At 60.8% G+C, this 23430-nt stretch overlaps 1 protein-coding gene across 1 annotated transcript in view; it reads right to left on the bottom strand.

The window, feature by feature from the left end:
* Positions 1 to 22301, bottom strand: part of ASS1 (argininosuccinate synthase 1) — a 47622-nt gene extending 25321 nt beyond the window's left edge. The window contains exons 1-9 of the mRNA XM_090274903.1: positions 22218 to 22301; positions 17628 to 17691; positions 15965 to 16071; positions 14033 to 14101; positions 12912 to 13100; positions 7119 to 7175; positions 4959 to 5033; positions 1621 to 1691; positions 1030 to 1060 (exon numbers count right to left, since the gene is read on the bottom strand). Of these exons, the coding sequence (XP_090131029.1) occupies positions 1030 to 1060; positions 1621 to 1691; positions 4959 to 5033; positions 7119 to 7175; positions 12912 to 13100; positions 14033 to 14101; positions 15965 to 16069 (597 nt within the window). The 5' untranslated portion in view covers positions 16070 to 16071; positions 17628 to 17691; positions 22218 to 22301. The remainder of the gene's footprint in view (positions 1 to 1029; positions 1061 to 1620; positions 1692 to 4958; positions 5034 to 7118; positions 7176 to 12911; positions 13101 to 14032; positions 14102 to 15964; positions 16072 to 17627; positions 17692 to 22217) is intronic.
* Positions 22302 to 23430: the final 1129 nt, after the last annotated feature.

Here is a 23430-nt window from a genome sequence, read left to right as displayed (position 1 = left end):
GGGGCGAGGGGGCCAGCTCCTGCAATGGGGTGACCTGGGCACCAGCCCTACTTCCTTGCGGGGCCTCAGTTCCCTCGCCCATGAAATCAGGGAGCACGCAGCCGGGAACCAAAGAAAGTACATTGGGAAAATGCTAGACCGGGGTCTGGCTCCCAAAATGGTCCCTGGCACAGGCTGTACTATCACAACTCAGACCAAGAGGCCCGGTGTCTGCGAGGAGCCAAGCTAGGACCCCCGGCAGGGTCCAGTTCTCCCCACCCTCACCCGGCCCACCTGGGCCTCCGCCCCTCCAGCTGGGCTTCTTGGCGACCCAGGCCCCACTGCCGGGGCCCCCGCCACCCCCACAGCACACCTCTTCCCCAACCTCAGACGAGCAGCGTGTGCCACCCCGCAACCAGCCACCCGGCGTGGGGCTGGGCCAGGGCAAGGACACATTGCCTCAGGGACCAAGAGATGTTTCTCTTCCCAGGATAGATTTCACCCTGCCTTCCCCAGCTCCCAGGGTGGGCAGGGGGAGATCCAAAGGGAAACCCCCCAGGGAGAGAAATCCTAAACTTCCAATGGCCAAGGCCCAGCCAGGGAGGCTGGGGACAGGGACGGGGTGGCCTGCCTTGCAGGCATGGGGCGCCAAGTGGGTCCTGAGGCTCTAACCTCCCCACCCCCGACCCCAGTTGAGGCAGCAGTGGCCAGAGAGCTGGTGGCACAGGCTGGGCCCACCCACAAGGGTCTCATCTGCCTAATTGTCCCTTTTCTCCCGCAGTCACACTCCCTCTGCGCTGCCCTGAAATACTTCCACCCCCTATTCATCCAGCAGCAATTAGACAGAGAGCACAGGGGTGGGGGCCTCTTAAAACAGCGTGGAGTGAGCAGGTGGCAGGGGACCTGCCGGGGAGGGCCGGGCACATGGGCAGGGCTGGGCCCAAGGCCCACGCCCGCCCCCCATGAAATTTCAAATTAGGCTACAAACACACAAGACGGCATGGGCACTGAGCGGCTCCCAGCAAAGGCAGAGGAGGAGACAGAAATTACCTTGGGGTTCTCCAGGATTCCGGCCTCGTAGCTGCAGAGGGAAGGGGGAGACGGGGGGTGATTAAGGGAGGGACAGAGAGACCCAGCTACACCTCGACACCCCACCCCGCAACACAAGTCTGGTCTGCCCTTTTCTCTGCCAGAGCAACAGCGGCCAATCTTGCCTGGGACATTCTGGGGACCCCAGTTGGCTGTGGCAGCTGCAGGGAGCAAGAAAGAGCCTGGGGCACTTCTCTGTCTTTTGGGGCACAGCCCCAGTGCTCCACATCTGGGGGGCCTTTGCATACGCAGCTCCCTCTGCTTTCAGTGCTCTTCCCTGCACGCTGGCTGGTCCCTCCTCATCCCGGAGCTTCACTGAGAGAAGCCTGGGCACCCCAGCGTAGGCCGGGCGCCTGTTTTCTCCCCTCGGCACACAGCAGAGCTGCCACCAGAGCTGGGGGGAAGCTGGGTCTGACGTGGTCTCTCTTCCCGAGGCCCCTGCTCCGTTAGGGCAGGGACCGCTGGCGTCCGGCCACCACTACGCCCTGACGCAGCCCAGGCAGGGGCGCGGTGGTGCCGGGCAGACCTGCGGATAGGTGGGTGATGCCTCACCTGATGTGCATGAGGTTCTCGTCCATGCTCCATGGGCTCTTGGGGGTGACCGGGATGGGGATTCCATGTTGCTGCAGGTGGGAGGAGACAGAGCAGGCATGAGGCAGCTTGAAGCAGACGCGAGGCTCAGACCCAGCTGCCTCGGTTTTCTTCCTTTGATCCTCACCCGAGGACAGTTATTTCATTGCTTTTAAAAAGCGAGGAAGGAAGAGAGGAAGAAGATAGAGAACCATCGACGCCAGAGAGAAGCATCGATTAGTTGTCTCTCATACACGTCTGGACCAGGGGTCTCACGTGCCCGCACCGAGACTGGGGATCGAACCTGCAACCCTTCAGCTACAGGACAACACTCCAATCAGCTGAGCCACACTGGCCAGGCACCTTGGTTTTCTTTGAAGGTCAGATAGCCCCTAACTCTAGCCCCTCTGCAGGCAAGACCCTGTATCACCCTGTCTCCTGGGTTGCCTGGGGAGGCAGTGGGAGCCCCTCTGCTGGAGATGCCCATGCAGAAACTGTGAGACCGAGTGTCTGAGGTGTTGCAGAGTGGATGCCAAAGGTGGAGGTTCCTTCTGGAAGACTCTGGGCTTACACGTCAAGGGCCCTGAAGCACTTAGTGGGTGGCAGGCACTGTGCGAGGGCCTCCCAGCACCACCCAGTGCCCCCCATGGTGACCTATGAGGGGAATGGACTGAACTTCCCCCGTGGGTTCCAACCAAGGCCTCACTGCCCACGCAGGGGCTTTACGCTGAGCCAAGGCAAGGAGGGGTGCGTGTCAGCTTCCAGCCGTTGGCACTGGTCTCCGCCCCCGCCCCCGGGAAAGGAACAACCCAGGGAGGTCCCCCATCCTCCCCACTGGTTCTGGTTGCGTTTTGCTTCCCAAAAGGCCCAACCCATTGTTGAAGGAGAAAACCCAGCCCCGCTGAGGTGCCGGGCCTGGGAGGCTGCCGGTGGCCACGCTGCAGGCCACCTCGCTGGGCCTTCCGGATTAAGGTGAGGCCGGTTCCCTGGGCGGCCCTGTGCTCCGTGGCTGACACCAGGTTAGAACCCAGCACGCGTACAGCATCCTGCTCTCCCCTCCACGCGTACTGGGCACAGAGGGCAGTTCAGAGGCCCCGCCTGGTCTGTTCACGCCAGCGAGACTAGACACCGGCCTCCCCGGCACCCTTTCAGCCCCCTCGTCCATCAGGTCCCACCGGCATCACCCCCCGTCTCTCCTGCTGGGGCTCCGCCCGGGCTCAGCCCTCAGTCCCACGAAAGAGGGAATGTTTCCTTCATCACCACTTTAGGATTTCAAAATAAACTAGGCTAAAACCCTCTGGGGCTGTTTTTCAAGCGTTACCAGGAGAGAGCCCATATCCACTCTAGAATTTATGTGTTCTTCCTTTAAACCACACGAGCAAATGAGGACCCCTCATTTAGAGGCTGCTCAATGTTGGGGGCCACTTATCCCCCGACAGTTGCCCAGAGTCGAATCTGCATGCTTGTCCTGAGGGCTCTCCAGGTAGAGGGGGCCCGGTGTGGGCACCCAGGGGCCTGCAGGGCACCGCTAGGGCCAGTCAGCTGGGGCTGAGAAACCAGTGGCTGGTCCAGAGCCTTTGCTTGCCCTCTTCTCACTGGGCCCCCGGCGGAGTGGGGAGAGAAGAAAGGGAGGGAAGGAGGAAAGACCAGGATGGGCAGCCCCCCGCCCCTTGCAGGGAGATACACACAAAGTCAAAAATAGCTACAGACCCTGACCAAAGAGACTTCTGTCCCCCCAGGAAACTCTCATTGTGATTAAGGACAGGAAATAAACCATCTTCCGCGTGTACACAGGTCACTGGCCTGCTTTCCAGCACCATAGCTTAAATGCTGGCTTCAAAAAAGAAATTATGGGGACAAGGATAAAGATGGGGTGATTCTGAGTGTTGTTCCCCCAGACGACGGACTTGGGGGGGCTGGGGAGTGGAGCGAACACAAACTCTGTGTGAGGCTCCTGCAGCATCTTCTGGCCGCGGTAACGGACGGGTCTTGAAAGCAGGGGCTTTGAAAGCCCCATTGATTTTTGTCTAAGCTGCATCAGATCGTGCCTGGCTGTGCATTTGGGACAAAGCCTGGTTGCTGCTCAGTTATTCTGGTCATTTCCTGGGTGCAGAAACATTGCCTCCCTCTTACGAGATGCCAGTTCCCTGGAGCTCAAGCCTGACACCCGCCTCCGAGGGAGGGCGGATTGCAGGGGAGCCCGGACTCGTCTCTGCCGGGCAGACCTTCCCGTTGGAAAGGTTGTTCGGGCTAGAACCTGAGCAAAGCGCCTCCTCCCCGAAATCTGGGAAGGAGGGACGACCACGATCCGGAAACCCACTTTGCTGGGAAAACCAGGGGCAGCGGTGTTTGGGGGTTTAGCAGATACGAAGGGCAAAGTTTGGGTCCACCCTGGCCCTCTCTCGAAGCTGGGCCACAGGCGTGAGAATGTGCTTGAGGTGGGGGTTCCAATTCATTATTCCTACAATGAGACACACTCCACGTTCTGTGTAATCAGGGAGACGGAGGGGGTGGGGGGGAAAGCTTCGTCAACCCCGTTCCCTTAATAGCTCCGCTGTTTGACAATTTGTTTGGCAACATATGGGCTAGCTCTTGTAAACTCCCCTCTTAATAATGAAACAACAGATGGCAGAGAAGATCTTTCCTCCGAGCGCTCAGGTCTTAATGGGATGCTGGCGGCGGGGCAGGGCCGCGTCCCCGCCGCGTCCCCTGCCACGCGGCACCTTGGCCGCTGCGAGCGCGCGCAGCCGGCCCCGGTGGCTGCTATTTAAAAACCTGAGCAATTTTCTGCTGTGTGCGCTGAGCTGCTTTCCCCGTCTGATTGACTGAGGCTGTTTGTCAGGGGCTGCCATGGAGTCGCTAAGAAGAAAGGCGCCCTGGGGAGAGGCTAAGGATCTTGATGCAAAACTTCTAATATGTTTTATTGCAACTTGTACTTCAAAAGGGCTGGCTCAACACAAGCCTTTGTGCAAAGGTCACTGCTCCTCAGAGCCCCTACCTGTTCCTGGGAAAGCTCTGGGGACCATTAGCAGCCAGGTAGTTGAGGGGCAGAAAATGGCCTGGCTCACACCCCCAGCTGTTCCCTGAGTGACACACAAAGCAGAGGTGGCAGGAGAGAGGGAGGCAGAGGAGACCCCTCAGAGAGGCCCAGCCCAGGGCGCAGGTGCCCAGGGGAGGGTGGGCAGCAGCCATTCCATCCCCCAGGCATGGGGATCTGTCCCAGCCTTGAGTCAGTGGCCCAGACGGCCCCTGGGGAAGGCCGTGCGGGGTGGGGGTGGGGGGCACTAGGCGAAGGCAGGGGTGGCGGTGGAGGCTCGTACCTTCGCATACTCCATCAGGTCGTTGCGGCCCTGGAACCGGTTGTAGAACTCAGGCATCCTCCAGGGGGCGATGACCTGTACGCAGGGCGAGGGGTCAGCACTGGGGGTCCCGCTGCTGGCCTCTCTCAGCCCTAAGGCTATAGGGCTGGCCTCTGTTAAGGGGCAGGAGACCCCAGTGGCCACCTGGGGGCCTCCTGCTGTTCTCTGCAGAGGAGGCAGTCTGTGGGGAACCCCATTACGTGGGGAAGGTTGGCGCCTGCCACATCCGGGATGGCTTTGGTCATGCGTCCCCAGGAGGGTCCTGCCCCTCTGGGCCTCCGCCTCCCCACCTGAGCTGAGGGTTTGAACTAGACAAGCCTGAGGTTTCTCACTAGTCTCACCAGCTCCCTCGGTCAGAGGGCCAGCCTCCCCCACCCCCAAATGGGTCCACAGAGCTGCAGCCACCTGGCCTGGCCCTGCTCCAGGACAGCAGGCCCAGAGGTGACACACGCCACCCCCAGCCCGCTCCTCTTGCTCCCCCTGGGCTGCTCTACGTGGGGAGGGTGGGGAGTGAGCCTGACTGAGGGGACCGAGCTCATTCCACCACCTGGGAGCGGGGACCACGGAGAGGGCCTCAAGACGAAGGGCCCCCACTCCCCTCCAGAGCCAACCGGGATCCTGCCTGGGGTCCAACTGGGGGTGGGTTGTCATCTAGATGCAGAGGCTGGTGTGATTTCCGGGCTGGGGAGCTGATGGGGCCAGGGTAGGGTGGGCGAAGGACCCCTCCCCTGCCCCCCCGAGAATGGGCAGCCCTGGGCCAGAGCATTGGGCTCATCCCACCTCCAGAGCGCACCTTGCACCCCTACCCCAGCCACACCCCAGCCTGTGGGCTAGGCCCCCTCTGACAAGGGCTCCGAAACTGGATACACACGCCCACCGGCCTGCAGCAAGTCAACAAGCAACTCCTGTCTGAGGGCTTCTCAGCCGCCCCGTGTTTGGGGTCAAAATGGATCACTAGAGCTCATTACCGCTCACCTCCGGGCCACACTCACGCCCCAAGCAGCTGCTGGGCGGTTAAAGGGACAGAGAAAGATGGCCCACTTAAGGGAGAAAAATGAAAACCCTTTCAAGCCCTCGGGGGCATGGGGGAGGGAGGCACATCCTTCATAGCTTCAGCCTGAAGCGACCTCAAAGGAGCGCAGACCTAGACCCCTGCCATCCAACATGGCGGCCAGGAGCCGCTGGCGGCCACGAAGCCCTGACATGTGGCCGGTCCCACTCGTGAGGTCACACACCGGAGCTTGAAGACTCAGCATAAAATGAATGTAAAACATCTCAGTCATTTTTTACATCAATGACATGTTGAATGATACCCTTTTGGATACATAGGGTTCAGCAAAATATCTGATTAAAAAGATGTCACCTGTTGCTTTTTATCAGTTTTTTTTTCCACACGGCCACCAGAACAACTTAAATGACCCAGGGGGCTCGCATTGGTGGCGTGCATTGCAGCTCCACTGCTCAGCCTGTGCGCTGTGTGCCTGGGAGCCTGGCCCGAGGCCTGCCCCGGGCGGGTACTCAGTGAACACCAGATGAATGAATGAATGAATGAATGAATGAAAGAATGAAGAGAGGGATGGATGGATGGATGTACACAGGCCCAGGGCCAGGTGGAGGGGGCGGGGCAGGAGCGGCAGGCTGGACAGTTTGGACAGGTGCTCTCACGCCTAGGGGCACTCATGGGTAGGGGTGGCCCCAAGGTCCTTCCCATCCCAGGACGGGATCCACGACACTGAGGGCAAGGGCTCAGGCAGCTGCGAGGGGCCAGGGCCTTAGCTGGGTGGCCCTGACAGAAGCTGGGAGGGCTGAGAGGGGCCCAGACACTTGCCGGGCATGTCACAGAACCAGGAGGCCAGAGCCCAGAGTACCAAGGACACTGGCTGAAGGGCAGCAACATCTTTCTGTCCAGTGCCCTGACCTACCCAGCCACCTGGGTAGCACCTTGTGTGGGGGGGACAAATGGTCAGGGAGAGCGTGCCGGGCCCCCGCAGCTGGCGTGAGTGAAGGGAGCTCTCTGAGGGGAAGAAGGCCACCACCCGGGTGCACACTGTCCCCGGGCCCTCCCAGGACCCCATGCCCCCCCTCCCCAGGGGCCTCAGCCTCTGGAGCCCAGCCTCTTACCTTAATCTGAGGGGCCAGTGAGTAGCAGGTGAGCTCAAACCGGATCTGGTCATTCCCCTGAAACACAGAACGGAGCAGTCAGGCGCCCAGAACGCCGTGGGGTGGGGGCGGGGGAGGGAGCAGGGAGAGTATGCGTCATCAACACCACGGGTGCTGCTTGGGGCAGGCCGACTGGCCAGTCCCCTCACAGACTTCTGAAGCGGCCCCTATTATTAGCCTGATTCAGAGATGAAAACTGGGCTTGCTCGGAGTGGAAGGGCAGCTGCTGCCCACAGGCAGAAGCAGGACTCCTGACTACAGAGCTGAGTGGTGTGGGGCGTAGGTGTGCAGGGCTGGATGCCCGTGATCCCGGCATCTGTGACAGACACCATGACTTGTGTGTGTGCACTGGTGTGTCAGCATGTGCATGCGGACATGTGGCAAGGGGCATGAGGTGCAGAAACATAGGCTGGTGTGTGTGTACATGTATGTGTGGGCGTGTGGCAAGATGGGGTGTGTATTTCTGGGAGCATGGCAGGGATGTACACATGTCATCATGTATGTGCACTTCAGGGGAGACATACACGTGCGGGGCTGGGGGCCGGGCCCCAATGAGAGAAATCCTGTCTCCGCTCTGAGCCTCAGGTTCCCCATCTGTACAACGGCTGGTTGGAAGGAGGGGGTGGAACCAGGCGGCTACTGAGGGCCCTTCGCTCCTCTCTGAACAGAGAGGGATACTGAGGCCCAGAGAGATGGAGTCACCCAAGGGCACAGAGCCTGGTCCCTGCCCACCACCCTGCACAGCTGCCCTGGCTCCTTGTGCCTGTGTCCTCTGCAGTCAAACGAGAATCACCGGACACCCCCGTGCCCCAGTGCCGTCATCCTAGACACTGACGATGACGGTGGAGAGGAGCCCACCCACAGCCCTGGCCTCAGCCGCACAGCCCCGACCCTGAGGGACAATGGCTGCCAGCGCCCTGCCTGCCTCCCATCAGCTCGCGGCCTAGAGGGAGACGGCACTCACTCTGGAAATAACAGGGGGACCTGCTGCCGACTGTGACAACGGCAGGGCGCAGCAAGCCCGCGGCGGGAATGACATGTTATTTTCCAGAGGCTTGTCAGGCGACACGGAAATACAGGTCTCAGTCCCTCTCTGAGGAGCCAGGGGCCGAGGGACGCAGGCTGCTCCTCTCCTTTGTCTCCTGGGGCCCCAAGCTGCACCAACCAGCCGCCCCAATCAGCCTCCATCCAGTCCCTTTAGTGAGCACCTACTATACGCCAGTTGTCACCGGGAGAGCCGCCTGGGGCCAGTGGGGTTTTTAACCCTGTTTTGCAGATGAGGAAAGTGAGGATCAGAGAGGTAAAGCCACTTGCCCAATGACACACAGCCAGAAGGCAACACTAACCCTAACAGTTCACATTTCCTGAATAGATCTACTACCCACGAGGAGCTCACTGAATCCTTACAGAGCCTCCGAGGTGGGTCCTCTTACAATGCCTGCCTTATAGACGGGAATACGGCAGGGCACCACCTGCCCGAGGGCCCGGGGCCGCCAGTTCCCAGAGCAGAGGCAGACACAATAAAAACCACTCATTTTGTAAGGCACATGGTCTAGTGTTGCATATCCCGGCGATTTTTTTCCCCACGGCTTCACATTTCCACAGAACAATGGTGGCTTGTGCCTCTTCAGACAGGCACCCTGGGCCCATCCAGACCCACGAGGGGGACCCCCATCTGTTCCAAAGCCAGAGACTCTCCCAGAAGCCAAACAGGTTGCCTCCGTTCAAACTGTCTCAGGCAAGGGCCGAGGCCATTCTGGTCCTTCCACTCCCTAACCCCTGACCTCCAGCACCAGGGCGGCCCCTGGCAGCACCCCGGGGGGCCGAGAAGGGGTATGGCAGTCACACACGGACCATGTGCATCCATGTGCTGACACACGTGCTGATAGACGTGTGAGTGTGGGTGCGGCGCCCACTGGGACTGGAAGGGCCTCTGGGAGGGGGTAGCCCATCTGCTCCCCGGCCAGCCACACAGATGGCACCATTTACAAAACTCCTGTCCCCTCGCCCCTGCCTGAGTCTCGGGCTCAGATTCCCAGGCCCCTTTTCCAAAACTGGTGGGAAGGAGGCCCTGGAAGGGCCACCCCAGCTTCTGTGCAGCTCCTTGGTGGGGAAGGATCAGGGTCTTGGCGGGCATGGGGGGCGGACCCCAGCTTGAGCTGTACCCGGGGCCACCAGGCTGGGCCCTGGGAGGGAAGCTGCCTCTCACCTCCAGGCCTTTGCACAGTCTGTTCCTGCAGCCTGCGCTGCCCTTCCCCCTTGTGTCACTGGCTAACACTCGCTCCATTGGATGTCTCAGGGTCACCGTCGCTCACCCCCTGTCTGCTAGGTCGGGGTTCCTAAGTCCCCGAGCGTCCCCCCAGCCTCTTCTATACTGTGTCCCTGTGCATGGAGGAAAGTCAGTGCTGGACAAATGGTGCATAGAGTGCATGACCAAATGTGTGAAGGTGACAACCCTGAGGCTGGAACAGGGACCCCTGAGGCCCCTCTGTCTGAGCAAGGCCAGCAGCTGACTTAGCCACAGGCCAGAACCTCAGGGCTGGCCTCACGGATCTCTTCTGCATCTGCCGGGGACCCCCTGCCATCTGCTGACACCCAGGCTCTTTGTCTTCATGGCGAGTCCCCTGAAGAACGCTCTGCCAAGACGTCCTACCGGGATGAGCCCCTGGGGTTGTCCGTCTCCCGCAGGCCCAGCCCATGCGGCACTGGTTCTGCCTTCAGGGACCCCAGAGCCCACCTCCTGATATGTCAGTCACTGGTGCCCGCCCCAGCCAGCCAGACCCCCCACAAACTTTACAATTTTCTGGACTCCCCGCCCCCCGCCCCAGGCTCTCCTGGTCCTCCCCACCCAGTTCTAGGAAATTGTCCTCAGACACTGCTGGGGACCTGCTCGGATCCTGTAAATAGGAAAGATGGAGGCACAGAAGTATGCCTTGTCCACCAACCCTCAATAGAGTGACAGATCCTGGGTACCACGAACACCAGCCTGTGACTTTCACACTGCTGGTCGTCTTGGCCCCCAGTGATGTCTCAAGGCTGACTGTTCCTCCTTTGGGACATCTGCAAGTCCCAAGGGACCACACAACCGCTGCAGAGGGTGTCATTCTCCTAACCACAGTCCTGCAGGACCCTGGGCCGCTGCCTCCTTTTCCAGCTGTTTCCTCCAGAGTCAGCCCTGGAAGGCCTCAAATACAAGCCTCTGGTGCCCTCTGCTGACCAAATGGAGCAGCACACACAGCTGCTGGTGGCTATGGTCAGCAGTATTGGGGGTCTCTTCCTGGACCCCAAGAGCTACTCAAGCCAGTCAGACCCATCACATTCCCACCTACTCACTCTACCAGCCCTGAATGGCACCCATCCTCAGCCCTGATGGCACCGTTGGAGGGACCTTCTCCAGGCAGAAACCCTTTCAGAATCCTGATCTCCTGGCCTCCACTTAAATACCTCCTGAGATGGGGATCTCACTGCCCAGCTCATCAGATCATGGACAGAAGAGATGGCTCAGAAACTTTTTCATTCTGTGCTGACACGTATTCTTGCTGATTATCCTCTGCCTGCAGGCGCCCCCAGGACAGGCCTGATAATTGTACGGTTCAGGCACGTCCCTTTCACTGAACATTCCCTCCATGCCAGGCCCGTGCTGCGTACTTTACTAGAATTACCCCGCTCATGACTTCAAACTGTCCCGTGAGCTGGTTCTAGTCTATCTGCATGGGGGGCAAGTCACACAGTACTAAAGCCGGGGAGCCAGGGCCTGGCTCCAGCTGGATGAGCCCTGAAGCCTGCTCTGGAACCTCTGGTTCTCCTGCACCCTCTCCGACTGCCCTTGAGTGGAAGGCAGTGCACACACCTCTGCCCGGAGCCCAGGTCTGCCCACCTCCCTCGTCTAATTTCCCATCATCCTGCTCAAAACATGCTCACGGTTGGAGTATTAGCCAGTCCCTTTCTGTCACAGGAGCCCACCATTCAGTCCAGGCCAATCCCCAACACCCCACTGGGGGGGTGGCCAGCGACCTGGGCCCTCCCTGCGGCCTCCCTCACAGTGATCGCTCCCAACACGTGCCCTGTGTCTCTGGGCCTTGGCACGAGCTGTGCCCTGTGCCTGGCACACTCGTCCTGTACTCTGTTACTCATTCACCTACGCTCACACTTCAGGGCCGTGTTCTCTTAGGCTTCCCTCCACCCCTGCCTGCTGCCCCCACGTCGCCGCTGGCATGAACCCTCCAGCCACCTTATCATGTGACCATTCTCGCTTCCCTTGCTGGGACACAGCCTCCCTGAGGGCAGAGAAGGGGCCCAAGAAGGCCAGCACCACGGCCAAGCTCAGCATGGGCCGAGCCCCTTACCGACACTCAGTACAAACTTGCTGACCCGGCACCCAAGCAAATGAATGAACGCGTGAGCATTCAAAGACGCGGACCACGGCCGCCCGGTCCCGGCTGCGTGCGAGCGCTCTCAAATCCCCTCTCCTCCGTCACAGTCTTAGCTGGGGGTGTTCCTGCATCACAGGGGGCCGGGGTCTGCGCCCCTCACCCCGGCTTCCACCACCCAGGGCAGGGCCGCCAGGGTCAGGTCAGCCCACGGATGCTGGCGAGGTAGTGAGCGCCCCGTCACTGGGAGGTTCGGAGCCTTCTGACGGCGGGGTCGTCTAGCAGCCAAGTCCTGCACCAGGCTGTTGACACAGTGCCCCCTGACTCTGAGAGCTCACGACCCCAAAACCCTGATGTCTCCTGACAGCTGTCCATGTTGTTAGGAACGCCACTCCTTGAGCCCTGCCACCTGCGGGACAGCGTGCTGAGGAGGGCTTTCCGGCCTCTGCCCCGCAGGGTCTTCCTTCGGCCGGCACTGGGGCACCAGGGCCAAGAGAAGGGGGTGCGTTATAGGTTGCATTGTGTCCCCACAGAAGATAAGTGGAAGCCCTGGCTCCCAGTTCCTGAGTCTGTGGCCTTATTTGGAAATAGGATCTCGACAGAGGTAACCAAGGTAAGAGGAGGCCATCGGGGTGGGGACGGGGCCCTGGTGTCCTTATAAAAAGGAGAAGGTGGGCACAAAACCAGAGGCACAGAGGGAAGGCGACATGAAGACAGAGGGCTGAGTGGTGCACCCACAAGCCGAGGGCCGCCCGAGCCACCAGGGGCCGGGACCCAGGCCGAGTCGGTCCCTGCCCCGCACCCTCCGAGGGACACAGTCCTGCTGACGCCTACATGTGGGACTTCTGGCCTCCAGAACTGCGACACGGCACCACCAGCTGTTGTTTAAGCTGCAGCAGCCTGGGGCAGCTGAGGCAGAGCTTATCCCCACTCGGCTCATGAAGAAGCTGAGGGGCTTCACTCGGGAGCACAGACGAGGCCCCTCAGCTGGGATCCAAACCCGCTCCTCCGCTAACTCGGGTCTCCGATCCTCTCCACTGCATAGAGGGTGACGCGCGCTCGGTGACCTTGGCCAGTGGCACTGTGCCCAAGGCTCCGCCTCACGTTTGCCCAGTGGGTGCCATCGCTCCCACTGCAGGGGGAACACGCACAGGGAACTCCCTGCCTGTGGAGCTGTCACTACACCTAGAGATTCGCTACTACGTACTCACAACACTCCTCTTATTCAGGCCAATCTGTCCGCCGTGCGCCTGACCGTTTCGGGGGCAAACCTACAAGTGCTCGAGGGCCGTCTGCCCATCTCCCGCTGCCCGTGTCCCCCTGCGCAGCCCTTGTCACCTTCTCCCGCCCCAGCCTCCCCAGGGCCATCCACCCTTGGTCTCACCTTTCCCGTGGCGCCGTGGGACACGTACTTGGCTCCCTCTCGCTGGGCGATCTCCACCTGTTTGCGGGCGATGCAGGGCCTGGCCAGAGAGGTGCCCATCAGGTAGCGGTCCTCATACAGCGCACTGGACTGGATGGCGGGCCAGATGAACTCCTCCACAAACTCCTTGCTGACGTCCTCGATGAATACCTGCGTGGGAGGGAGTCCCAGCAAGGCCAGGCCCGGTCAGGAGGCAGAGCCCCGGGGGACGGACATCGTCTGTATCTAAGGCAGACACTGCTAATGGACCCCGGCAAACGTCACTGTTCCTTCTGCATCTGGAGCAGACATCGCTAATCAGTGCCGGCACACAGTACTGTTACACCCTAACCTGCAGTCGGGGCAGACATTGTTAATCAATCGGGACAGAGCACCCCACTGACACTAGCCGTGGTCCCGAAATCCATCCCAGCATAGCGTTCTGGGCCTGAAGTCAAACTTAGCTGCTACCTGAGCTCCAGAGCAGTAGCTAGACGTCCTCCCCAAAAGCCAGCAATGATTTTGTCCCCAGGGGGCAGCTGGCAATACCTGAAGGTATTTTTGGTTTTCACAAGTTGGGTTGGGTGAGGGAAGTGGTTCTGACTCGGATGCCAGGGACGGCTCCACGGGAGCTGCTCACGCTTGCCCTGTGAGCCCATGTGAGCAGGGACCACCCTCTGTGCCCCACACCCAGCATGGGGCCTGCTCGCCACGTGATTAGATGCTCAATCAATGTACTAACTCAGCTGGAGTTTTCTGATTCTGTTGAGTGGATGGAAGGATGGGTAAATGGACACGGATAAATGAGGGATGGCCAGGTGGATGGATGGACAGGCGGATGAGTGAGCGGATGGGGGAGTTGGCTGGCTGAGGGAGAGACAGAAGGATGGGGAGGTGGGACACAGAGGAAGCTGGGTGGAGGAGTGGCCAAGGCAGCACTCACACAGCTGAATGCAGAAGGAATTGATTTCATGCTCTTGGAAGCAAGAGGACCAACGGGAAGGGAAGCAGGGGACAAGGAGCTTGGGGACAGGAAGGCCCACCGCTGTCCCCACCATGTCAAAACCCCACTTCCAAGCCCAAACTCAGCCGTGACTTGGTACCTTTTTGGCCCCGAGCTTCAGCGCCTTCTTCCTGGCTTCCTCGAAGTCTTCCTTCTGGCCAATATTGGCCTGAGGAGCAGAAGCAGAGAGGCCCGATCAGTTGAGGGGCAGAAAGAGCTGAGACGTAGGTCAGCACCACCCACCCCCAAGAGGGGTCCCCATGTGACAGCTGAGGTCGCAGGAAGGAGAGAGGGCACAAGCCAGGCTCTGGAGAAGCTGGCTTATTTCCAGGAGCTAACAGTGTGGGTCCGGGACTGGCTGGGTCCTGGCTGCTGGGCTGCAACATTTGCCATCACTGCCTTGAAGATCAAAGGCTTCCCTTGAATCATCTCCCTCCCCACCCTCTGCACTCCCAAAACCAGGGCAAAGTCCGGTTGTCAGGAGCTGCCCAACCCCCAGCTCACTTCCCCAGCCAAGTGCCGCCACCTAACCGTCCCATCCAAGCAGGCAGGAGGCAGTGGCCTGTGTTGAGGCTCCCAGCTGCCCTGCGCTGCAGCCTGATCCCCGTCCGAGGGCCCCCGTCTAGACACCGACATATTTCCTGCTGGCCGCACTCTGGCCTGCTGCCCGGGTCCTCCCAGAGCCCAGCTGCAGGTGCTCCTCGGAGGCCACTCAGCATTTCTGCCTGCCCCGTAGTGGCCTGTGAAGCAGACTGTCCCACTGGGCTGCTGACAAGGTCACGCCCGGGATCTCCGCACCCACACTCAGCTGTGGCTCCAACTCACCAGGTGCCTGAGCAATATGCTTCCCCTCCCGGGGCCTCCTGCACCCCCCAACCCCCAGAACGACGGGGGGATTGGGCCCCGTGAGGTATGGTGCATTGACTATGTAAAAGCAAATCATTCTTGGCAACAGCTGAATTTTGATCTGCTCAGAGCCGCACCCTCACTTCCTCTGGGAACAGAACCTTCTTTCCTGGGGCTTTTCCCCATGGCGTTGGAGGAGAGAGACTCATGTCTCCTGCTCACTGTAGGGGCGGGCCCATGATCCAAGGCTAGCCAATCAGAGTCCTCCAAGACACAGCTAGTGATCAATGTATGGTGGGCAGTGACTCAGCCTGCTGCCAGAGCCTCTGCAGGATGCTTTCCTTTTTCTGGGAAAACGAGGCCCCGGTGCTGTGAGCCTTGCTTGTCCTGTGGAGAGGCCAAGGATGGAGCTAGGTAGAGATGGAGACAGATCTAAACAAGAACCTGGATCAAGCCTTGCCTGAAGTCATCCTATCCCTGGACTTCTCAGTTATACATGAGTCAAGAACTGTCTGTGTGTTTTTGTTTTTGCTTAAGCTGGTTTGAGCTGGATTTTTAGAATTTGCAGCCAGGAGTCCTGAATAGTCCAGCCACACAGAGAAAGATTCAGAAGCCACGTCCAGGCTCATCAGAAGTGGAGCTGGTTTGATGAGGGATGGCTGCCACGCACCCTGCGTGGGAGACTGGCGTCATACCTAACCTATGGCCTGTGGCCTGTGACCTACTTGCCATCCAGAACTAGGTGATCTGCAAGGGCTCTGCCAGCTCAGCTGCTGCAGGACACCCATCCCCACCACCCTCTCGCCCCCCCCCCCATCTTCTGTATTACTGGGGCCTGGCTGGGACTTTCAGAAAGGGGAAGGCTGTGTGGCCTTCAGCAGGCTAAGCCCAGTGTCCATCTCCAGGCAGGTGACCAGCCACACTGCCAAGCTCACGTCTGGTGTCACCGGTCCAGTCACCCACAGGAGAGCCGGCCCACTCTGTGCTGGGGGCACATCTCAGACCCGGGGACGTCATGGATGCTCATTTTACAGATAAAGAAAGGAGGCAGTACAATGAGGAGCATTATCCCAGAGTTCCACTCAGGCTTCGAGAGGGAGGCCAGTCGTGGGCCAGGGACAGCGAGACGGTGGGCAGGCTGGGCGGGCAGCAGGTGGAAAGACAGACCCTCTAGGACCCTCCTCACCAGGTAGGCGATGACATCATAGCCTTGCTCCTTCAGCCACACGAGAATGCAAGACGTGTCTAGGCCGCCGCTGTAGGCCAGAACCACAGAGCCCTTGCCGGACATGTCTGCAGGGAGTCAAGGAAGAACATGAGCGATGGATGCCATCCACCCACACCTGCCAGCCCCTGCAAACGGCTCCCTCCTGGCCTGTCCCCAGCCCCCACCTCGACCTTGGGCAGCCTTATCCCCTGGACAAGCTGCCACTGAGGACTGGGGACAGGACGTTCACCATCAGCAGGGTCACTGAGGAGCTCCTCCTTCCTAAAGCCACACCCCCACACACACCCCGCCACCGGGGACCCTGACCCTGCACACTGCACGCCCCCACCCACATGCCACACTGGGGCCTGGGAATGCGGCAACAATTTGGGGCTGTTAGGGGGGCGTGTCCAGGAGCCAATCCCACTCCAGCTAGAGAGGGGGCCTGTGGCCAAGCTGTTGGACCGAGGCCAGGAGCCTCTGGCAGCCCCTGCGCCCCAATCAGAACAGCTCCTTGCTAAGCCCAGGCAGTGCCCAGGAGGGTCTCTCTGCACCCCGACCATGGCCCCATGGAGGAGGTGCTGTCATGCCCATTGTCCAGGGGCTCAGCGAGGTCAGCAGCAGCTGGAGGCCAGCACATGTGTCTGTGTCTGCCTCCAGAAGCTGGCTCTTTTCAGCCTGGGTGCTGCCACCCAGCTGTAGGACACCACAGGGCAGAGCACCCCCGCCATGTACCTCTCCCAGCCTGGCCCCGGGGAACCTTCACGCACTGGGATTTCAGGCTCTTTTCAAATACAAATACTTCTGAGAAGGGAGCACAGAGGCCTGAGCCCCCCAGTCAACTCCACTCTGAAAGGGGTCAGCTGGGAGGAACTCAGAGACCAGCCACCCAGGGTTCAGGTAGAGAAACTGGGGCCCAGAGAGGGAACAAGGTACGCAGAGGCACGGTACCCCTCTGTGACCTACAGCTCCTCCCCAGGTGACGGATGTGTCTCTCTGCAGCAGAGGGCAGAGGCACCATTTCCCACCCCACCCCACTCCTCGGCTACAGCGAAACACTCGCTTGAGGTGGTGGGACCCCAGCACTCCACGTTTACAGGGAGCGTGCTTGGGTCTTGTGGGAGCGTTAACATGGCAGCCTGACCAAGGTCAGGGTCCTTACTGGACACTATTGGGGGAGGCCGTGGACACCCTTCCATAGACCCATGGGAGCCGGCGGGGCACCCTGCCACCAGCACCGTGGTACAGCGGCCTGGACACCGGAAACTCCCCGTGTGCCGGGGGTCAGAGAAGTGAGGCGTGGGCCTTATGGCCCGCCCTGGGCAGCAGAGCCTGGACACGGAGCCTGACCATGTCCTGACATGTCACAGGCCCGCCACCAGCTGCCCCACGGCCCACATACCCCTCTGCCCTCTGGACTTGGGAGAAAACACCCACGAGACAGTGGGGTGGCGGGTGGTTCTGGCTGATATCCATAGCTCTCCCCTCTACTGGCCATTCGACACCTGCCAGGTCCCGTCCCCAGCAGGCTGGGCTGCAGGGGGCTCACCAGACCATCACCCTGCGGCCCGCATATGATGACAGGCAACAGGCCATCAAGGACAGAGGGAAGGAGGCAGGAAGGACTGATGGTGGGAAGTACCTGGGGTTGGAAGTGTGGGTTCCCGGCTTCTGGAATCTGTCTTCACTGCTTGGCAAACCACTCTCTGCAGAACCAAAAGGAAGAGCGGCTCAGCTTCCAGGCACAGCAGCCCCAGCAGGAGTGGGGGTGGGGGAGGAGAGCAGAGGCCCTGAACTAACCTCCCCAGTGCTGGAACCCCCTTTGAGCAGCCTGGCTGAGGGGGCAGGCTTGGGGGGAGGTGTTGGGGTGGGGTGTGTATCCTGTGGCATATTTTCTGAATAGCTCCATTGCAGTAAGTGGCAGAGTCCGGATTGAACCCTTTACCAGCTGGATGTGTAAGTACAAGGCTACCCCTCCCTGGGAAGGCGCAGGGTGTGGTCTGCGAGCCCGCAGGTGGCTGGGCTGGGCTAGAGGTGAGGAGACACTGTGCGAAGCCCAATGCACCCAGCTCTCAGACTCATCCCTGCTCTGCCACCTCCCACGCACTCCGGGAGCCAGAGGGTGGGCACCAGAGTGGGGGAGGGGCAGCTCCCTGGAGACAGACTGACCACCAGCCCTGGTCTGCCTCAGTGATCCCACCATGCCTGGTACTTTGCTCATCACAGCACGTGACATGCTGTATTCTAACTGCCCCCCGCATCCCATGTGAACTCTGTGGGGACAGGGACCGTCGGGCAGATCGTGCCTGGCATGAAGCAGGCACTCAGAAGAACGCTGCCTGTTCTATTATCTGGAGGTCAGTTCCTCACCTATGAAGACAGGGGGTTAAAATCCTCCCACGTCTGGAATCCTGTGCGTGTTCTCTTTCAGAAACTAGCTAGCCCTACTGCCTGCCAGGCTGTGCGCATGCGTGGGCATGCGGGCCCTGGACCCCGGGTCGGGGCGGTGTGCAAGGACGTGTGCACCTGGGAGCGTGTACCTGACGGTGAATGTGTGTGCCGCGCCTGCATGTGTGTGCACGCAGAGATTCGGTGGCCAGGAGGCCTGGGGAAATGATGCAATCTGACACTGGTGTTGCTCCGGCCCGCCCAGCATCTGGGGAAGCTCCTCCCCGGGCCAGCAAGGTCTGTGCAGCAGACACTGAAGGAAGCTGAGGCCCTGACTTGGGGGAGCTAGGCGGGGACGAGAGCAATCCGCCCCGGGGCCAGTAAGGGAGCGGGGTACTCCCTCCGGGTAAAGCACAGTGGCTGGGCCCTCCACACCTGGGATCAAGTTACTTAGGCGGCTCTCTGCCAAACACGGGCGAGAACAGCCATCTCCCAGGCCTTCGAGGATTCAGTGAGATGCTGGGGGAAGGAGCCCAGAGCCTGTGCCCACCCCGTGAGCTCTCCTACCACTGTCATGGCTGACCTTGAGCAAGCCCCACCCCCACCCCCACCCGCCCCGGCCTCCATCTCACCATCCACACAACTTACAAACCCTTCTGGTTCTGACACTGGGCTGCTCGCCCGCACGAGGTGTTGAGCAGATCCTGGCTGGACTCAGCCTCCCCCAATCCCAGCCAGCCTCGCCCCATCCCACCCTCCATGAAGGGCCTAAGGCGGGTTTCCTCGGCTCCCAGGGCCAGCCCAGTCACCCTTTTCCAGACTGGAAGAAGGTGCCATCATGACAAGATGCCTAGCCTGAGCTGGAAAGGCATTCCCCATGGCCCCAGCCACAGCCATCCCGGCAGCTCCCAGTGGAAGGGCCAAGCCAGCCTGGGCACTTGCTCAACGCTAAGAAAACTCACGCATCTAAAATGTGAAAGCTGGAATGATGACAAGAGCAGATAGTATGTTCAGTGCCACATGCACGAAATCTCGTGCATGATTTCGAGGTGGAGACTATTATTACCACCTGGGGCTCAGAAAAGTTAAGTGACTTACCCAGGTCACAAGCTATTGAATGGCAGCGCTGGGATGGACACCCAGGCTGACTGCAGACCGCCTGCTTTTTACTGCTCTGTGCCCTACACACTCGGGCCTCCAGGAGACCACAGATCACCCCCTCACTTTACTTGGCTTCCAGAAAACAAAATTCCCAATGAATCATCACCAATCAGGACTCTCTCTCTGTCTGCATGTCAGAGCTCCAGCCTGGTGAATGTTCTTCTGAAACCCCTCGCTGACATTCTAACTCAGCTCAGCTGCGTTCATTAATTTGAAACGCTAGCTCCACCCAGACCACAAGAATTCTCCTGGACTTTGGGATTTCCTCATTCTAGGACTGCAGCTTCTCTTTGCTGCCCTCATTAGTGTCTGATAGAGCTAGGCTGCAATTCCACATTTTGACCATGAGGTAGCGCTGTTGTGATTCAGCCTGAACATTTGCTTGACAAACACCCCCCCCCCCCGCCAGCCAACCCCCCACACCGGCACTGGCCCCATCATTTCATCTGCATGTTCATGGTGAGACAGGGAGGTTTTCTTCCCAAATGGCAGGTAAGGACGCTGAGGGCAGGGGGCTTGTCCTAGGCTCCATACTGAGCCAGCTCTCAGCGGTGATTCCTGGGGCCTGAGAATCCATTAGGAACACTGGGCTCTCTCGGGGCCACCAGCACCCCAGAAAACTTCCTCCACCCAAAGTTGAGGGTCAATTGAGAGTCTGCCTTGGCTTAAGAAAACTGAGTCTCCAGTTTCTTGAAAACGCCCTGGGATCCGTGTACGGGAAACTAAGTAGCGCTCACGAGGCCCTGGTGACAGACACTCAAACCCTCTTCTAAGAGCACCTGGCTGTGGGGGAAAGTGCATTCATTTATCTGTTCATTCCACTAATAATATCGAATCGCTTACGGGAGCCTGGCCTAGCCCAAGCTGGGGAGGGTGCCTGCCCAAAGGAGGGAGGGAGCCAAGGCCTGGAAGACCCCACTTTTCCCAAAGTATTACAGCAGAAACCAGAGGTGCAGGCCCTGGATTCCAGCAGGCTCCTTCCACATGGGCGCCCACAGGCAAGACACTTCTGGGGCTGTGCGCTCAGATGGAGGCATCTGGCTGTTCTGGCGGACGCCCAGGACCCAGGGAAAGTGATGGCACAGCAGGTTGGTCTGGGCCTGGCCCCTCCTCTGCCCCGTGGAGCCCCCACTGGGGTCCTGGGCCAGGAGAAAAGGGTTACCTGAGCCCAGAGCAGGCAGGCAGTTGGGGGGGGCACATGTGATGAACACTCAGGGGAGCCTTCCTCCTTCACTCTCCGGTGCCCAGCGCTCTGGGAACTCCGCGGGCTGGATTCACCCCTCATTCAGGAGCACCGAGCGGAGCCAGAACCGCTGCTCATTATAGCGCGCAGGTGGCTCCACCTTAGACAGCCCCACCCCCGTGCGCCCCTGCCCTGGCTGAGAGGGGGAGGGGAGGGGGAGGGAGTTTTTAAGGGAGACTCCTCCAGTTTCTAACCATCACCAAAGTTCCCAGCCCCTTTGTGGCAGCTTCAGCCTCTACCAGCAGAACCTAAGGGAGAGGGGCAGGGAACCTGTCTCCGGTTCCTGCCCCCAGCATGGACCCAGGCACTGCCCGCCGCGGTCTACGGAGACCTTGCACGGAGCCCCGAGCCTGTGGCACCTGGACGGGCGGGGAACGCGAGGCTGGGGAAGCAGAGAGGCTGTCCCAAGGCCTCCCCCGGTTGCACCTGCCTTCAGGGCTGGGGTCCGCCGGCCTCCAGAACCTGCCCTCTCCTGTCACCAGGCGTGGGCTGGGAGAGAGGGATCAAAGCCCCGCGCCTATTTGATCCGTCCCCGGATAAAGGACAGGTTTGTTCCTGCCCCAGTGTGCAGCCAGGCCGCCAGGCCCCGGAGGAGACGCCTCCCTTGCAGAGAGGAATAGTGAAGGGCGGGGAGGGGGGGGGGATGTCACGGGGCCGCCTCAGGGAGAGCCCAGGCGGGACGGGAGAGGACTCCCCTCCATTTCACCAGGACCATCCCTCCCTTCCTGCGGGGCGCAGCCGCCCAAGGGGCCGAAGGCAGCAGCGGCCAGGCCGGCGGCCGTTTCCTGCGCGGCGGCCCCTCCCACAGCCCAGAGCCCAGAGCCAGCCGGAAACCCGGCACCTCGGCCGGGCGCGGCCACCGACCCCACCTGCGCGGGGACGCAAATCCCTTGTAGGAGGAAGGAGGCGACAGTCGCCCCCTGCTGGTGAAGGAGCCCAGGCGCACCCCGGGCACTGGCCGGGCAGGCCAGGCAGTAAACTGAGGCTGGGGCGGGGCGAGGGGCCGACGCGCCCAAGCCCCGGGAGGCGAGGGGCGCACGTGGGGTGGAGCTCTGGCTGCACCCAGAGTTAAAGAGCGGGGTGGACAGAGAGGGGACGAGAGCGTCTGGGACCCTCACACCCCCTGACTCGCAAAGTCTCCATTTGGGGGGGTCTTGCGTCATGTTGGAAGCTGGATCAGAAAAGGGAAATCAGGAAGGACCTTGGCCCGCGAGGGGGACAGATAACCCGACCTGCCCCCACAGACCCGGGACTTGCGCCCCTGCCCCAGCCCCGCGGCCCGTGGAACCCAGGAGTCCGGCCGCCAGGCGTTTGAGCCACAGGAGCCCGGGCGTCGGCCCCGTTACTCCCGTCCAGGTCCGATCCCGGGGTGCCCTCCGCCTCCTCGGTGTAATGGGGAGAGGGTGACCTAGGCTGGGGATCGAGATGGGGACTCCTTACCTCCCTCCCGGGGTCCAGGCGGTGGTGGCGGAGCAGGGCCGGTTGCAGCGCGTATCCTAGGTTATAAGCCCAGGGCCGGGGGCAGGGCTGGGAACCGGGGACACGTGGGGGGAAAGGCACCGGCCAGGCCCCGCCCCCGGGCCCGCCCCCTTCGAGGAGTCGCTCGGCGTTTCGGGGCCGGGCGGGTGGGCAGACTCGCCTCTCCCCTCCTCCTTCGCCCTCCCCTTTTCCCTTCTCCCCGCTGCGGGCCATTCCCACCCCCACCCCTGCCTGCCTGCCTCTGGGTGCCCGCACACTCCCGGGGGGCGCACGCAGGTTGGTCTCCCAGCCCCTGCTCCCGGGAGCTGGGAGGGATGCGGGGTGGCTCCTCAGGGCTGGAACCCACTAACTGGCAGGCTGAGCGCACTTGCCCGGGGGGAGCGTACAGCGCTTCCAGGTGGGAAAGGGGCTAAAAGTCCCCGAGGTGCGGTGAGTTTCACGCCCACTTTTGGGTGCTGGCCTTTCTGCAGACCTTAAAGCCGCGCCCTTCCCCCCCCACACTTGCCCCAGGGGGCCGCAACCCATTGCACGGGTGAGAAGACCAAGGCAGAGGTGGCCGTGGAGCTAGAAAATCTGGGTCCCATCCCACTCTGGGATGGGGTCCTGGCTGTCTCCCCACAGCCTGGCGCCTGACCAACTCCCAAGGGCGCCCGGTAAATAGTGACTGGAAGACTGGATGACTGCTCCCCCATTGGTCAGCAGGGAAAGTTTAGGTTCACACAGGTGAAGCCTCTTGGTGCAAAAAGAAACGGAGCTGCGCCAGGGTCTGGCCTTCGGAGGTTCTGTACTCGTTTCCCAGCCTGGTTTACAGGCCCCGATCCGCAGATTGCCACAACTCCAGCCCAGGAAAACCGCAGGTCCTGACCTGTCCAAGGCAGTGCCACGGTGAGGACCCACCCCCTGAGCCCCAGCCTCTGAAGTCCTCTCAGCCCCCGTTTGGAGGGGGGAGCCTGAAGTCCACCCTGCTGGGTTTGCCACTGAGCCATCTTGGAAAAAATGTAGGGGGATAGGTGATATTAAGGAGGCAGCCCCGTCCTAGGCCCTTTCCTGTGACCAAGAAGCAGTCAGAGATAGGGACCCTCAGCCGAGAGGGGCCGAGAAGTTGCTGCTGTTATCCCCAGCCCAGAGAGGGGGTGTATTTTCCCCAAGGCCACACGGCATGTAAGGGGCAGAA

Source organism: Furipterus horrens, unplaced genomic scaffold (genome assembly GCF_987537825.1).
Source record: "Furipterus horrens unplaced genomic scaffold, mFurHor1.1.pri manual_scaffold_4, whole genome shotgun sequence".
NCBI lineage: Eukaryota > Metazoa > Chordata > Mammalia > Chiroptera > Furipteridae > Furipterus > Furipterus horrens.
This window is presented reverse-complemented; position numbering and strand designations above follow the sequence as displayed.